The sequence below is a fragment of the Acomys minous genome (genome assembly GCF_964271855.1).
Source record: "Acomys minous genome assembly, chromosome: 2".
NCBI lineage: Eukaryota > Metazoa > Chordata > Mammalia > Rodentia > Muridae > Acomys > Acomys minous.
Window position 1 is genome coordinate 88,065,125 of NC_140484.1, and position 17,646 is coordinate 88,082,770.

The following is a 17,646-nucleotide window of genomic DNA, read 5'->3' on the forward strand; positions in this document are numbered from 1 at the left end:
CTCTTAGTTTTTCCTTTTTTGCATTTTTGAGAATAGGTTTCCTCTGTAGTCCTAGATATCCCAGAACTCACTGTATAGGTCAGTCTGTCCTCAGACTTACTGAGATCTACCTACTTCTGTTTCTGAAGTGCTACAATCGAAGACATGCGCCACCAATGACGGGCATCACTATCTCTTGATACTGGATGACAGGAATGTGATACTAAAAAACAGAGGCATATAAAGGCCTCTATAGAAACATACTGAGGTCCTGGTGACTGTATGAGGAACACAGATTTCTCTTCATTAAATCAGATTGCCAATGAATTTCAATGATTTTGGGAGTTACAGGGGACCAGTAAGATGAGAGTTCTTCCAAGATGTATCAAAGTCTTATCAGCTTTCTCTATTAAGTCACTCTTTGTATGTATAGAACCATACCCAATCACTTAACTATTTTAAAACATAAGTACTAGCAAATTCATATTTTATTCACTTCCTCTCACTCTTGTGGTAGCTGTGGTGGCAGGGAGATCATTCCACACAAGTGACACTAAGTATGAAGACACAATCAGACTGGTAGAAGATAATAGGTAAGACAGCTTGTTTCACTGAGATAGACAAAGTTCTCAGAAATACAAACTCCGTGGGGGACCCATAAAGACATAAAATACATTAATTTTCAACTAGGATCTTGTATTTTCTCTAGAAATTCTTCTGCATCCTGGGAAAAGACATCACTGTGTCTCATCAGTGGGTTCCTAGCCAGGCTGATTCCTAGTTTGCATACGTAAACTACACATTGACTGTTGTCAGGAATAGAGCAACTTAGTGGTATGTTTATTGTTTTCCTTGATTTACATTTAGTTTTTTTTCTATATATATACCACTGCTTCTTTCTGTATTTGCGTCTCTGCTCTTATCACTATGTCTCTGTCTTGCTCTCTCTCTCTCTCTCTCTCTCTCTCTCTCTCTCTCTCTCTCTCTCTCTCTCTCTCTGTGTGTGTGTGTGTGTGTGTGTGTGTGTGTGTGTGTGTGTGTTTGTATGTGTGTATGAGGCTGTTATGTGACAGTGCCTTACAAACCCTAATTTCCAATGGCTATTCCAATAATCACAAATACCTACAGCCAATTCTGAATTTGTATAATTTCTGTCCATCTCTTCAGTTCCTGTAATAAGAACATTCCTGCACTAAAATATACAGTCCTCCTCACCTCTTTATAAAGAATATACACTGAAGATAGCTCAGTTACCATTTTATATCATGCCTTTTGTTTATAAAGGGGGTAATAACAGACACTAAGGATGTTGTGGAAAATAGCTTTGAAGTGTGAGAAAATCAGTGAAGCCTAAGGATATAAAAACATTTTGCAAACTTAGCTTCACTAACTACATCTCTTCCTAAAAGGAGGATTAGAAAACTTTTATCTTTGAATTAACTCTAGACAGTCACGTATGCTGGAGGAAATGGAACAATTCATTTAATCCTGCTAGCTGGAGGTGAATAACAGACACAGCCTTCACAGAAATAGAGGAAGTGTAGATGTGAATACAAGAGGAATGCAGGAGAAAAAATAAAACCATGTCATGAACACATGGAGTCCACTATCATTGAATTAAGAGATCGAAGGCATTACATGGGCTTTGCGTTCTTAGTGACTGTGGAGACTTTTCCTACCATAGGACAGAACATGGGCTTCTGTGGGGCTGGAGGACATGAGATAAGACAGCCTCTTTTGAAGGTCTGTCTCCAGTCTGGAGATCAGAGTCCATTTTAAAGGTTCAATAAGAGCCTCCTGCTTCCAGGCAGCACAGAGCTGCTCTTGTGAAACAAGTCCTTTCTAACTAAAGCATCCTTTCTTGGAGGAAGGAAGGAGCACCCTGAGGCTCTCTGATAAGCTGAGGCTGCCTGGAGAAGACTCTTGGAACTAACATGTCCTACTGCCTTCAGTTCCTGTAAGGAGCTCCAAGGCTGCAGCTTTCATTAGTTGTCATCCACGCTGAGGTGGACTTTTAAAGGTATATCTGTCCTTGAATAATCTAGACTCCTGTAAGTAACCACTCATCCAAACTCCACTAGTAATTCCTCACTCAAAGTCCTATAAGACACTCCAGTAACATAAATGGTTCACCAAGCTGAAATTTGGTAGAATGGTTACTCTCTCTTTGTGAGTTTCGTAGGTAAGTAGATGTTTATTCACGTCTCCCCTGAAAAATCACACAGCAGTTGGTGTCTAAACATGGCCAACAGAACCAAAGAGGAGTTTGAAAGGAGGGTGTGTAAACCTTGTGATGAGGATAACTAAATGCATCTGGCATTTTGAAATGTACATCATCCTTTAGGGTCAATAATAGAATGTTAAAGTTTGAGCATGGAAAATACTCTATAGATTTAGAGGCTTTAAATGCTTCCCCCAGCAGATGCTGAGGCTACTTAGGGAAACTACTGGAACTTTAGAAGCTAGAATCTACTAAACAAGTAAGACAGTGAGAAGCATGCCTTGTCCCTTTCTGCCACACTCTGCATCCTGTCTTCCATAGTGTGACCTCCCATCTTCTGCTATGTGATCTGACTTCAATTATATTCAGCTCAGATGCATGGTACCACAAAAGCATGGAACAAACCCTCAAAACATACATATAAATATACTGTTCTTGTCTCATTTTTATGAAATATTTTGTCAAGGTATTCTAAAATAAATCCAGCACTTTTATGTTCAGTGTATGCTGAAATACCTTTGTACTGTAGTCAGCTGCAGTTATGGTGCATAATCTCTCTATGATACTTTTGGATTTGCTCTACTGTGTTGGATTTGCTCTACTGTCATTTTCTTTAAGGTTCTTGCAATAGTTTCTTTGAAAGATATTTATGAGAGAGGTATGGGAGAATGAGGAAATAGAAGGATCCAGTGGGTCCTGGAACCCTACAAGAAGACCATCAAAGCTGCCAGATCTGGACTGAGAGGGGCATACACAAACTACTCTACCAACCAAGGACAATGCATGCAGTAAACCTAAATCCCCTATTCAGATCTATCCAATGGACAGGGCATTCTCCACAGTTGTGTGGACAGCTGGGAGTGACTCCAACATGAACTCTGGTCCTCCTTATTTGACCACTTCCCCGTGGTGGGGAGGCCTGGTGGCACTCAGAGGAAGGGGAAGCAGGATACTCAGATGAGACTTGATAGGCTGTGATCATATGGTGGGGGAGGAAGTCCCCTTCTTTCACAGGCCTAAGGAAGAAGAATAGAGTGAAAGAGGAAGGGGAAGGGGAATGGGAAGATACAAGTGAGGGAACAACAATCGAAATATAATCCAAATAAACTATTTTTAAAAAACTAAAAATTAAAAAAATATATTTGTATATAGTTCTTCATTGGACTCATATATTATCCTCTTAAATTTTAAATGGAGCTCAGCAGTGAGTAGTGTGGTTTATAGCTTTTCTGACACAGAGAGTTTTATTGTGGACCCAGTATCACTGCTTTTCTTAATATTTCTTTTCATGTATAGTGTGTGTGTGTGTGTGTGTGCATGTATGTTTGAATGCCTATGTCTGTGTCTGTTCTATGTCTGTGTGGGGGTAGAGAATGTGCTTATGGAGGCCAAAGACATTGTATCTCTCTAGCTGTAGTTACAGGAGTCTGTGAGGTGCCTGGTGTGGATGCTGTAACCAAACTCAGTCCTCTGCAAGAGCAGTGTATGCTTTTAACAGCTGAGTCACATCTCCATCCTCATTGTTTTTGTGGCTTCAAGAATGTATCTTGCTGAGGATCTACAGGCATCAACCTTTGTAAATCTATACTCTCATAACAATGTCTGGTGATATTTTTATTTCCATGAAAAGTCTTTTCACCAATGATATTGTATATCTGATTCCTATATTTGTTTTTCTAAGTTAGTTTGAATGGAGGATTTTCTATTTAGTTTACTCTTTGATGAAGTAGTTGTTTTGTTCATTGTTGTGTTTGGATTTTTACTTCACTTATGTCTTCTCTGGTCCTTATCACTTACTCCCATCTATTAACTTTGATTTTTTTTCTTGTTTTCTCTCTCTTAGAGATATCTATATACTTTTTCATTATTTACATAATTTTGTAGGTGAAGAATTGCTGCATAGATCAATGGTGCACTTGTAGAGGTCAGAAAAGACACTGGAGGTGAGGTTCAGTTCTCTCCTTCTACTGTGCGAGTCCCAGAAATGGAACTCAGTTATTGAGGCTCAGAAGCAAGACACTCCTACTGAGTCCTGTTGGTGCTGGTGGTATGTTTGGAACAATTTGGGGATTCAGACAACCTATCTACCAGTGCCCACACTCTCAATGAAAAATAAGTCTCAGGTAGAGTTGTTCCTTGGAAGCCCCTCATAATTTCATGATGGAATGTGTTTAAGTTTTTTAATGTCATACATGAGTACTAGGGTTACACATTTTTACCTCTTCTATAACCCCTACGCCCTTTCAAATTACAAAAAAAAATGTTCTTCATTATTGTTACATGCATATATACATACCTGGACATCTGTATCTATGTGTATTTATAAAACCCAATGAGTCTATTTAGTGCTGTTCCTAACTACATGTGTTCAAGGCTGACCATTTTGGGGTAAGAAACCTGTCGAGATTTAACTCTAAAGAAGACTGATTCTCAATCTCTCAGTAGTCATTGGTTGCTTGTGGCTCTTAAGATATGGATGATTCTTTTTGTGATTTCCTCATCCACATTAGAATGTCTACTGGTGCCATCATTAGGTAGATTATTTAGGCAACAATATTGTTGAGATATCATTTAATTATTAATTGAAGTATTAAATATTCCTGTCATGTTTATAATATACTATCACCCACAGTTACAGTTATCTTATGGATCTTATAGCCTTTCTGCTCTTTTTATATAATGTTCTCTGTGTCTTAGGTGTACAAGTTGTATTGTAGATGGAATTCATGGGCTTGCACATCTTAATGGTCACTTATTTATTATACCTTGACAAATCATTTTTTTTCTTTTTATTTATTTATTTTTTTTTCCTTTTTCCATTATTTTTTATTATTAATTTATTCTTGTTACATCTCAATGGTTATCCCATCCCTTGTATCCTCCCATTCTTCCCTCCCTCCCATTTTCCCCTTATTCCCCTCCCCTATGACAGTTCCTGAGGGGGATTACCTCCCCCTCTATATGATCATAGGGTATCAAGTCTCTTCTTGGTAACCTGCTGTCCTTCCTCTGAGTGCCATCAGGTCTCCCCATCCAGGGGACATGGTCAGAGGTGAGGCACCAGAGTGTGTGAGAACGTAATATCCCACTCTCCACTTTACTGTGGAGAGTGTTCTGTCCATTGTCTAGATCTGGGTAGGGGTTTAAGGTTTACCGCCTGTATTGTCCTTGTCTGGTGCCTTAGTTTGAGTGGGACCCCTGTGCCCAAATCTGCCTATCATAATGTTCTACTTGTAGGCTCCTAGGACCCTCTGGGTCCTTCTACTTTGCCTTTCTCTCATGAATCTCACATCTAGAGTCCCACTAGAATGTCCTCTCCTCTGTCTCTGTTTCCTGATAAGTGAAGGCTTTCGTGGGACATGCCCGTTGGGCTAATATGCAGATATAAGTGAATATATACCATTTGAGTCTTTCTGCTTCTGAGTTAACTCACTCATTATGATCATTTCTAGCTCAATCCATTTATCCACAAATTTTGGGAATTCCTTGTTTTTAATAGCTGAATAGTATTCCATAGTGTATATGTACCACAGTTTCTTTATCCATTCTTCTACTGAGGGACACTTAGGCAAACCCAGAATAGCTAAAACAATCCTGTACAATAAAAGGTTCTCTGGAGGAATCTCCATACCTGATCTCAAATTGTACTATAAAGCAATAGTAATTAAAACTGCATGGTACTGGCACAGCAACAGGCTGGTTGATCAGTGGAATCGAATCGAAGACCCAGATATGAATCCACACACATATGGTCATTTGATTTTTGACAAAGAAGCCAAATCCATTCGATGGAAAAGGGATAGCATCTTCAACAAATGGTGCTGGTCTAACTGGATGTCTATGTGTAAAAAAATGCAACTGGACCCCTATCTGTCACCTTGTACAAAACTCAAATCCAAGTGGATTAAAGACCTCAACATAAAACCAGAGACACTAAATCACTTAGAAGAAAAAGTGGGGAAGAGCCTGGAACATATTGGCACAGGAGACAACTTCCTGAACAGAACACCAACAGCCCAGGCATTAATGTCAACAATTAATAAATGGGACCTCATGAGGCTGAAAAGCTTCTGTAAGGCAGATGACACCGTAAAGAGTACAAAGCGACAGTCTACAGACTGGGAAAAGATCTTCACTAACCCCACATCTGACAAAGGTCTAATATCCAAAATATATAAAGAACTCAAGAAATTAAATACCACCAAACCAAATAACCCAATCGAGAAATGGGGCATGGAACTAAACAGAGAATTCTCAACAGAGGAATATCAAATGGCTGAGAAACACTTAAAGAAATGCTCAACCTCCTTAATCATCAGGGAAATGCAAATCAAAACAACGCTGAGATTCCATCTTACACCCATCAGAATGGCTAAGATCAAAAATTCAAGCGACACCACATGCTGGCGAGGATGTGGGGAGAGAGGAACACTCCTTCATTGCTGGTGGGAATGCAAACTAGTACAACCACTTTGGAAATCTATCTGGTGCTATCTCAGAAAAATGGGAATAGGGCTTCCTCAGGACCCAGCTATTCCACTCCTTGGAATATACCCAGAAGATGCTCCAGCACACAGCAAGAAAATTTGCTCAACCATGTTCATAGCAGCCCTATTCATAATAGACAAATCATTTTTTATTATAGGTTCAGTCTGCTCAAAAATGAAATCTCTTTAATAAAAAAAAATAAGGTACATTTATTATTATAAAATAAGAATGGGGATTTATATTGAGGGTCATTTGGGGCGTGAGGAAGAAATCTCATGTAATGGAATCTATGAGGGTGGCACTAATGAAGATTTCTACTAACAGGGAACACAGGCCTAAACCAGGCACACTCTGTAACCAGGCAAGGACTCATGTGGAGAGATTGGGACACAGAGCCAGTACCAAATCCTCTGACCTACTGCTTGTCATGCCTACAGAATGTGCTGGGACTGGGGCCTAGCATAATCACTATCAAAGAGACCAGAGATTGTATGCAACAACTGATGGGAAAAGTTTCAGAGTACCACATCCAAATATTGGGTAGATCATTAGGAGTCATGTGGAGGAGAGGAGGAATAGTTGGAGGAAACATAACAATCCAGTATATCATAAGAACACAACCCACACAATCATCTGACTGGGACTCACGTGGGCACACAGAGAACAGTGAGACTGTACAGACCTGACCAAGGTCCTCTGCATATGTTAGAGTTGTCTAGCTTGCTGCTCTTGTGGGGGGCTTAACAATGTAAGTGGAGGATGTTTCTGGTTCTTTGCTTGCCTTTAAGACCCTTTCCCTTTTACTTGGTTGTCTTGTCCAGGATGATGTGAAAATTATATGTGCCTGTGCTTATTGTAGCTTTCTTTGCCATATTTGGTTTATGTCTCTGGAAGGCCTACTGTTTTCTGAGGGGAGGTGAAGTGGGTGCCTCTGGAGGAAAGAGGAGGTGGGAAGAAGGTACTGGGGTGAGGAGATGGAGGAGAAAATGAAGTCAGGATATAACATTTGAGAGAATAAATAAAAAGGAAAAATTAGAAGCAAATGTTTTTCAATGGTGGGCTAACAAAGGCCAGACATTATCATCTTTTATCTGTTGAGAAATGACCGTGGCGACAAAGGTGGGGAGCATGTGGTGAATTAGCTTTTTGAGTTTTCTCCCATTTGGCCTATAGCCCATTTAAAATGAGAGTATGTCTCAAGAATGACAAAGACATATTTTTGGTGGCCAAATTGGGGGGTGGACGTGGCTGGCATTAATTTGCCAAAGGGTATTGATTGGATTTGAGGCCCCAGGGTTAGTGTCCACAGTTTATAAAGCTGGGATAGTAACAATGGATGATTGTATTATCTTCTGAAGTTGATCAAGATGAATATGGGAGAAACGGGCATGAGCCTTTTCAGTAACAAGCAAGGCAATGCTACACATGCTGCAAAGGGTTGACTCTGACTTAATCTAAAAAAAAAAAGTATAGTTACTCTCATTAATATTTTACCTTCTTTTTCATGCTGTAAGAGGGCAGAAAGTATTTGTCAATTTTCACAAATTAGTTTGAACTGGATCATCAATTTTGAGAAAACTTGACACCATCTCCTTTTCATGTCATTGAATAGGCTTATTAACAGTAGAACTAATTTCCAGAGCTTTGCTTGAAATTTATCTTTGCTATCTCAATTATGAGTGAGAACAATTTCCTCAAGGGAAGCCATAAGCGCTCCAATCAGTGACTTCTCCATGAGAGATATTAACAAGCACTGGGATTTTTTTTTTTTACTTTCACACTGTTGACAAAGTATCCTATGAGATTTCTGATCTGACAAAATGGCAGATTAATGGACCTAGCAGGATTTTCTGTCCCTTGAAGCCAGATTCGTGAAGCATACAAATACATTATGGAAATCTTGGGTAGTCTTAATTATAAGTAACCACATTTGAAAATTTATATTTAGACATTGTGCTCATTACCCATATAAATAGATGTTCTTGTATTCTCATAGTATAATTTTTCTTTGTCCTTCTCCATAGGCTTACGAGGTCCTTGATGGTGATAAGGATAGACACGAAAATCCATTAAGCACAACATTCAAATCTCCCAAACTTGCAAGTAGGTTAATTGGATGATTTGGAATAGAGACCCAATACATATGAATGTTCCCCATTACCTGTATATTTACCACACAGCACAGCCAAGAATCAAACTTGAAGCATTCTTGATGGCATCCATAACTTTTTTGTCTCCTATAGAAACATAAGCACAACCTGCTTGGCCCCATATTAGTACCTTTCCTGGTTTTCTGATATTAAAATATACTTGTTTTAATATCACAGGCTGACTCTACCTAGCCGGTTTTCTACAATCCAGTGCCTTTCAGCAGCTGTTGTGCCTGCTTCATTAGCATTTAAAATTTGAAGTTAGGAAATCATTATGCAATCTATTCCTGAAAGTCCTCATGTCTTTCTGTTATTTAAAAAGCATCTCTTTTAGAGTGAAATTAGATCTTCCAACCATTGTTTGTTGTAGCTACAAGAATATCAGAGTTAATTCTGAATTATCAGGAGTAATTTCAGCAGATTCTATACGTAGTATAACCTCTTCTGTATGTTGAGAATTAATATCATAGTAAAAGATTTATTATACTTTAATAAAAACATTAGAAGGGCACACAACTTTGATTTTTGGACAGAAGCATATGGGCTTTGAACTACTTATATTTCTTGATTTATAAGTCAAAAACTTAATTAACCATTGTTTTGGTCATATTATTTAGTAGACTAATAATTTGTTTTATTTTTAGGTGTTACATTTTATAGAATTTAACCTAGAGTTTTCAGAAAGCAACTTAAATAACAGAGCTCAAAACAGATACAAATATACCCAATGGTAGGGGAGGGAGGGAGAGGGGGTGACAGAGGGAGGGAGGAACAGGAGGTGACAAGGGAGAGGAATACAATTGGGATGTGAAATTTTTGAACTACAGAACAAGCAGGTAGCTTATATTGCTAATCCCACTATATGGGACTAGCTCTGAGACTGGCTGAGACATGAATGTCTAGACATAGACAATGCTTCTTGTTGGCTACAGAATCTCTGTGAATTATTACTAGATGCCATTCTTCATATGATATTAGTGAAGATTTACAGATGTCTTTTTTTTTCTGCGCATGCAAAGAGCAGAGAACCAGCCTTAATTGTTCTGTGCATCACACACACCTTATACATTTATGATTTTAGGACCACATAAAGCTTATGAGAAATTATATATTTTTGGAACAAAAGAACCAGATACTGACATTGAATCAGACCTAACAGGATTCATTTCTCTCAGCATGCTGGGCATTGACATCCTGCATCCTTCATGTTCCAGCACCAAATGCTAAACTTAATTGCTATTCCTCGTCAGAACAAGAGAGTTTCCAGGACACCTTGGATGAAAGCTTACAATTCCAATTGGTGCAGCATTTCAGACTATCTGACACAGGACCCTAATTAAGCCTAGAATTTCTCAGAATTTAAAAACTGGATCACAAATGCTAGTTCTATCTTATTTAACCATTTCTCCAACTTTACCTGGGCCCCTAAAAGGTATTGTTTCAAATCAGCTAGAAGAAACCTTAAGAGAACAACACCCCATTTTCTTTAAGGGGGTAGGTAGGTTTTTGGTTGCTTTCTTGGGCTATAGAGAGTTATTTTCTTTGGGAGTTGGTTAAAAGTTATTATTGGTCTTCTTTAGAGAAAAAACAAGGTTGACTCAGGGATGTGTCTCTTTCTCTTTATCTTCCATTCTTAGGTTTGGAGATAGGGATTGAAAGAGAAAGAAGGGGTTATATATGGAGGATAAACAAAAAGTAGATTAATTATTCTATTCCTCAACTCAGTGGCTTAACTGTCACTCACAAGGTTATTTTTAATTCACTGGTATAGGATTCTGAATATAGATGCAAATTAAGTTTAATTTTAGATATAGTAGTATAGAATTAAAATTTAAGATTATTCTTCATATACAATATATATATACATATATGTGTATATATATATACATATATATATATACTCTAATATGCAATGTTGTACCCATAAAACTCAATTATAATACAAGATTTACTTCTAATACTTTGAAAGTGCTATTTCAGGCTGTTTAGAATAAATAAGTTATACAAGTTAATTGTTAGTCGATCAAATCATGGTCATATAAACTACTACTCTATTTTTATCACAAGAACAGACATCCTCGGTGCAACAGATAGATATGATTCTATAGAAAGATAAGGTAAAATAGATAAGGTCTTCAAACATCAGAGACATACAGAATATGACATTTTAAAATGTTTTTAATATTTTAAAGATTCATTGACAATGAGACAGGTTATCTCCTGGCAACACCCAGCCTACCTCAAAGAAGATGAGCATCAAAGAACCTCTTTACAAAGATGGCTTCAAATGTGGCAAACAAGCCACTGGAAAAAATGTCCTCATTTCTAGCACAGACAGAATTTTGCCAAAAAAGGGCATGCTTGGATGCATACTGAGTCGACGGCTGCACTCTGCCAAGGCAAGGTAAGCAAGTCCTCAATAGTTCCTGCCCTGCAAACAAGTCTGGCAGAAATATTAGCCCAGAAAGCTGAAGATGAGACTCCAACGTTATAAAGTGTATTGGGTGACTGGTCAAACAGTAAACTGTCTTAAGTCAATTTGTACATTTTGTAAGCTGCTAACCCACACTGCTGATTCACTCAGGAATTTAAGTTTTATTCCTTCTCAAGTCTCTGAGGGGCATTGAAGACAAGATAATATAGTTCTATAACCAAGTTGAGCTGGTTAGGGGACAAGATCGTTTTAGATCAAGATAAAGAAGTTAAGCTATTAGAGGTGAGATAAGATAGATATTGAATCTCATTCAGAAATCTAGACCCAACAAGACAGGAAAAACACTTACTTCAAACGGGACGAATGCAGATGGCCAAGTCACTATGAATGTAACATGTATAGAACTCATTATTCTCATGATTGTCACATGGTTCTCCCTGCTGTATGTAGTTTGTTTTATACATGTGAAATAAAATAAAAGCATTTAAAAAAAAGAACAGAACTGAGAGATGGAATGCTAAATTACAAGTAGTAGGAATAAAGGAAAGAAAAAAGGTTCTTAGCTCTCTGGCTTAGCGATGTCTGTCAGATCTTTCTGCTGACTGCCTACTGACACAGAGAAGCAACACCTATATTCCAAAAATGATGAGCAGTATTCTGCTACTGTGGTATTAAATAACATTGCTGGTCCAGAAGTCTGATTTTGTTTTGTTTTGTTTTGTTTTGTTTTGTTTTGTTTTTTGCTTCTTTGCTTGATTTTTATTTGAAAGTTTTTTGGTTTTGGTTTAAGTCAAAATTCCCTTCATGGGAAATATTTGTTGTTGTTTTGCTTTGCTTTGCTTTACTCTGATAGAGGGGATAACATAGTAATAAAAGAAATTATTGGCACATGAGATGTTAAATAGCCCCACCTTGTGTCAATATTTTGTACATCAGCTGTAAGAAATGAGTCATAAACACTTTCCTCAATCTATAATTTATCATTATATGGATGATATCTTGCTGGCTGATTCAGATGCAGATACCTTAGAAAAATGTTTGTTGAAGTAAATAGAATTTTGCCTCATTTCAGATTATAAATTGCTCCTGAAAAATACAAATAGGAGATTCTATCAATTATCAAGGACACAATATAGGTCTACATAAATTCCAATCACATAACATTTAGATAAGAAGAGATCAGTTTAAGATCTGGGATAGATATTCCTCCAAAAGATCTTTTATTGTACAGGATAGTTTTAGCTATTCTGGGTTTTTTTGTTTTTCCATATGAAGATTAGAATTGATCTTTCTAGTTCTGTAAAGAATTTTGTAGGAATTTGGGTGGGAATTACATTGAATCTGTAGATTGCTTTTGGTAAAATGGCCATTTTTTAATTATAATTTACTCAAATTACATCTGAATTGTAATTCCCTTGCTCTTTTTTTTTTTAAAACAACACTGTGCAATTTATTAACCATTCAATTACAATAGCACCTGGTGAGATTGGGACAGAATTTGGATGGCAAAGTAAACAGATATTCAGCATCTAACAGGTTGGAAGGATCCACTACGTACTTTTCACAAACGCCTTCCAGTCAATACAGTACTAGCCAGTAACCCAGCACCGAGGGTGCTGAAGTGGGAAGGATGCAAGGAGAAAAATAGCTACGTTAGAACAACACTTCTAAAAAGAGTAAAAAACACTTTCCGTTTCTCCCCTTAAGCCCCTAAAACATCTCACAGTCTGATTCTACATATACAGTCCCACATCGGCTTCTAGAATAGTTGTCAGGAGGAGAAAAGTGAATGGCACTAGTCAGTACAGTCTTTGGATATTTAGGAAGGGGTTGGGGAGAAAATAAGTTCTCGGGACAAATTAGTCAGCCTCAGTCTCATACGCAGGATCTTTGGAGTCTCTGCTCTTCAGAACCTTTCCTCATGCTTGTCCTCCTCTCACAGAGGCTCCAGCTTGGCAGCCATTTGCGCCTCCCAGTTCTCTTTGTTAGCCTCCATTCTGTCGGCCAGTTTCTCCTCTGCCATTTTGCAGAAGTTGTTCTCCTTGGTAGCTTTCTGGAACACTTCTTTTTCACCCTCCCTCTTCTCAGCCAGCTGCTTCAAGACTTGTGCTTCATGAGACTTGCGTGTTTGTTCTGCATCTTCTAATTTCTTCTGAATTTCCTCCAGGGAAAGATGCTTCTCCTTTGGGGATGGGAGGGGAAAATTGGGGACAGATTCTTTTGACCGAGGCCTGAGAATCAGCTCAAAGGCCTGGCCTGAAGCACGCTTCTCCAGTTCTTTCACCTGAATATCAGAAGATGCCATGGTGGACAGAAGGCAAGAGACGGCCTGTGTACTCTACACAGTCCACTGGCAAAGAAAGCCCTGCTCAGTTGCAGCCACCTGGCCACACTCTCCCCTCTTGCACTTATTTTCCTATTCCCACCCCACTTCCCGTCTCTTCCTCTCCCCTAGACCTCTGACAGGTGGGGTCCTCCTCCCCCACCATCTGACCACAACCTATAAGATCTTATCTGGACCGTCTGCATCGCCTCTTCTGTGTTCATACAGAGCCACTCCACCAAGGGGCAGTGATGAAATCCCAGGCACCAGAGATCTTGTTAGAGGCAGTCCCCCATCCCCATGTAGAGAATAAGCTGTCTGTTAATTGGCTACACCAGAAAAGGGGGTCCAAGATTGCTGCTTGCACTGTCCTTAGTTGGCCCATCAGTTCGTGCAGGTCCCCCTGCGTCCAGATCCATCAGCCTTGATAGTCCCCGTGTGGAGACGCTAAAAACACCCCCGCCCCGGTCTTTCTATCCCCAAACTCTTCCACACAACTCACAGCTCTTGGCCCAAAGTCTGGCGGCATGTCCCAGTATCTGTTCCCATCCCCCACTGGATGGGGTTTCTCAGAGGATATTTACATTGGGCTAAAATCCGCTTATAAGTTATACTATGAGTTACCTCACTCAGGATGATCATTTCTAGTTCCATCCATTTGCCTGCAAATTTCAAGATTTCCATGGTTTTGACGGTTGAATAGTTGTGTAAATATACTGGAGATTCTTTATCCATTCTTCAAGTGAGGGACATCTAGGTTGTTTCCAGATTCTGGCAATTATGAACAAAGCTGCTATGAACAGAGTTGAACAAATGTCCTTGTATTATGGTGGAGCATCTTTTGGGTATATGCCCAGGACTGGAATAGCTGAGTCTTGAAGTAGCACTATTGTCAATTTTCTGAGAAAGCTCCAGATTGATTTCCAAAGTGGTTGTAGTAATTTGCACTCCCACCAGCAATGGAGGAGTGTTCCCCTTTCTCCACATCCTCTCCAGCATGTGTTGTTGCTTAATTTTTTATTGTACCCATTCTGATGGGTGTACGATGGAATCTCAGAGTAATTTTTATTTGCATTTCCCTGATGAGTAAGGACAATAAGCATTTCTTTGTTTCTCAGTCATTTGATAGATCATTTCTCTGTTGAGAATTCTCTGTTTAGGTCTTTATCTCATTTTATAATTGGATTATTTGGCTTGATGGCGTTTAATTTCTTGAGTTCTTTATACGTTTTAGATATTAGCCATATATCAGATTTAGGGTTGGTGAATACCCTGGCCAGCAGGGGTTCCACTAAAGCTCGGGAGAAGATTCGCCTGTATAAAAATACAAGACACAAAGAAGGAGAGTAAGTCTGAATCATTGATCAAGCTCTCAAATTTTATTTTTCAAGCAGCAACTTTTATAAGGCAGGAGACACGGAAGCATATTGCTATGGCAACCCAGCTGGAGGCTACCTCAAGACATTGGGAATTCCAAGCAAGTCATAACGTTCTGCCACACCAAATATTTTGTTCTACCTTTATCTAATCTAACTGATAAACCACAACAGGGTGGCTCCATCTTAATCTTATCTTTAGTCCAACTGCCAAACCACAACAGGGTCAGCTGGTTTCTGGTAAATGACAGACTGATGGAGAAACAGAAACCTAAAGATGCAGGCTCTGACAAGATGGTTGAACAGTGGCCATATGGCCTACTGTGAAGGTTTTTTCAATGTCTGTAAGCTGTTGTTTTGTCCTGTTGACAGTGTCCTTTGCCTTACAGAATATTTTCAGTTTCATGAGGTCCCATATATTAATTTCTTACCTTAGAGCCTGAGCCATGGGTGTTCTGTTCAGGAAGTTGTTCCTATGCCAATGAGTTCAAGGTTATTCCCCAAATTTTCTTCTAATAGATTTAATATGTCTGGTTTTATGTTGAGGCCTTTAATCCACTTAGACTTTAGATTTGTGCAGGGTGATAAATATGGATCTATTTGCATTTTTATGCATGTAGACATCCAGTTAGACTAGCTCTATTTGGTGAAGATGCTATCCTTTTCCCATTGTATGGTTTTGGCTTCTTTATCAAAAATGAAGTCTATAGGTGTGTGGGATTATTTCTGGGTGTTTGATTCTATTCCATTGATCAACCAGCCTATTTCTATGCTGGTACCATTCTGTTCTTACTACTGTTGCTCTATAGTACAGCTTTAGATCCGGGATGGAGATTCTTGCAGAAGATATTTTATTGTACAGGATTGTTTTAGCTTTTGTTGGCTTATTCTTTTTCCACATGAGGTTGAGAATTGATCATTCTAGGTCTTTAAAAATTGTGTAGGTATTTTGATAGGAAATGCATTGAATCTGTAGATGGCTTTTCCTAAGATGGCCATTTTAACTATGTTGATTCTCCTTGTCCATGAGCATGGGAGATTTCTCCAACTTCTGAAATCTTCAAGTTCTTTCTTTAGAAATGGGATTTTTTTGTGCAAGTTTTTCACTTTTTTGTTAGAGTTACATCAAGATATTTTATATTATTTATGGCTATTGTGAAGGGTATAGTTTCCCTAACCTCTTTGTCAGTCTGTTTTTCTTTTGTATAGGGATGGCTGTTGGGTTTTTTTTTTTTAGTTGATTTTGTTTCAGGCTACTTTCCTAAAGGTGTTTATCAGCTGTAAGTGTTCCTTCATATGATTTTGGGAGTCACATATCATCCACAAATAATTATACTTTGTCTTTCTCCTTTACAATTTGTATTGCCTTGATCTCTTTTAATTGTCTTATTGCTCTAGCAAGGACTTCAAGTACTGTATTGAAGGGCTATGGAGAGAATGTGCAGCCTTGTCTAAGTCTTGATTTTAGTTGAATTGCTTTGAGTTTCTCGCTATTTAATTTAACATGTTTAGGTATGTACCTTTATCGTTGATCTCTCCAAGACTTTAAACATGAATGGGTCTTGAATTTTGTCAATTTTTTTTTTTGGCATCGAAGGAGATGATTATGTGGTTTTTTTCTTTCAGTTTGTTTATATGGTGAACTACATTGATGGATTACCATATATTGAACCATCCCTGCATGCCTGGCATGAAGTCTACTTGGTTATGGTGGAAAATTTTTTTATGTGTCCTTGGATTTGTTTTGTATTTTATTGAGTAGTTTTGCATCAATATTCATAAGAGAAATTGTCCCAAAATTGTGTTTCTTTGTTGATTCTTTCTGTGGTTTAGGTACCAAGGTGACTTTGGCCTCATAAAACGAATTTGGTAATGTTTCTTCTGATTCTATTTTGTGACAGAGTTTGAAAAAATTGGTATTAACTCTTCTTTGAAGGTCTGGTAGAATTCTATGCTTAATCCTTCTGGCTCTGGGCTTTTTTGGTTGTGAGGCTTTTCATTACTGCCTTTGGAGATATAGGACCATTTAATTTGTTTACCTGATCTTGATTAAATTTTGCTAATTGGTAGATATCAAGAAATTGTCTATTTCATTTATATTTTCAAAATTTGTGGCGTATAGGCTTTTGAAATGAGACCTAATAATTCTTTGGATTTCCTTAGTGTCAGTCATTATGTGTCCCTTTTCATTTCTGGTTTTGTTAATTTGAGTACTTTCCTTCTGCCTTTTTTGTCTATATTGTTTATCATCTCCAAGAAACAGCTCTTGGTTTCATTGATTCTTTGAATTTTTCTCTCTCATAATTTCCAGCCATCTACTCCTCTTGGGTATGTCTGTTTCTTTTTGTTCTAGAGCTTTCAGGTGTGCTATTAAGTTGCTACTATGGAATATCTCCAATTACTTTATAAAGACACTTAGTACTATGAAGTTTCCTCTTAGCACTGGTTTCATTGTATCCCATAAGTTTGGGTATGTTGTGCTTTCATTTTCATTGAATTCTAGGAAGTTTTTAGTTTCTCTTTTTCTTTTATACCTTACCCAGAGATTATTGAGTGGGGAGTTGTTCAGTTTCCATTATTTTGTACATTTTCTGTTCTTCCTGTTGTTGTTGAGTTCTAGCTTTAACCCATGGTAATCTGATGAGATGCAAGTGATTATTTCAATCTTCCTTTAT

General features: G+C 38.2%; 1 protein-coding gene across 1 annotated transcript; it reads right to left on the reverse strand.

Annotated features, from left to right (window-relative positions):
• Window positions 1-13,208: 13,208 nt before the first annotated feature.
• LOC311592038 (stathmin-like) lies at window positions 13,209-13,618 on the reverse strand (the record flags this gene model as incomplete). Its single annotated transcript, XM_084771971.1, has 1 exon — window positions 13,209-13,618. Exon 1 carries the CDS (start codon window positions 13,575-13,577, stop codon window positions 13,209-13,211), a length of 369 nt encoding a protein of 122 aa, XP_084628097.1. The 5' UTR covers window positions 13,578-13,618.
• Window positions 13,619-17,646: the final 4,028 nt, after the last annotated feature.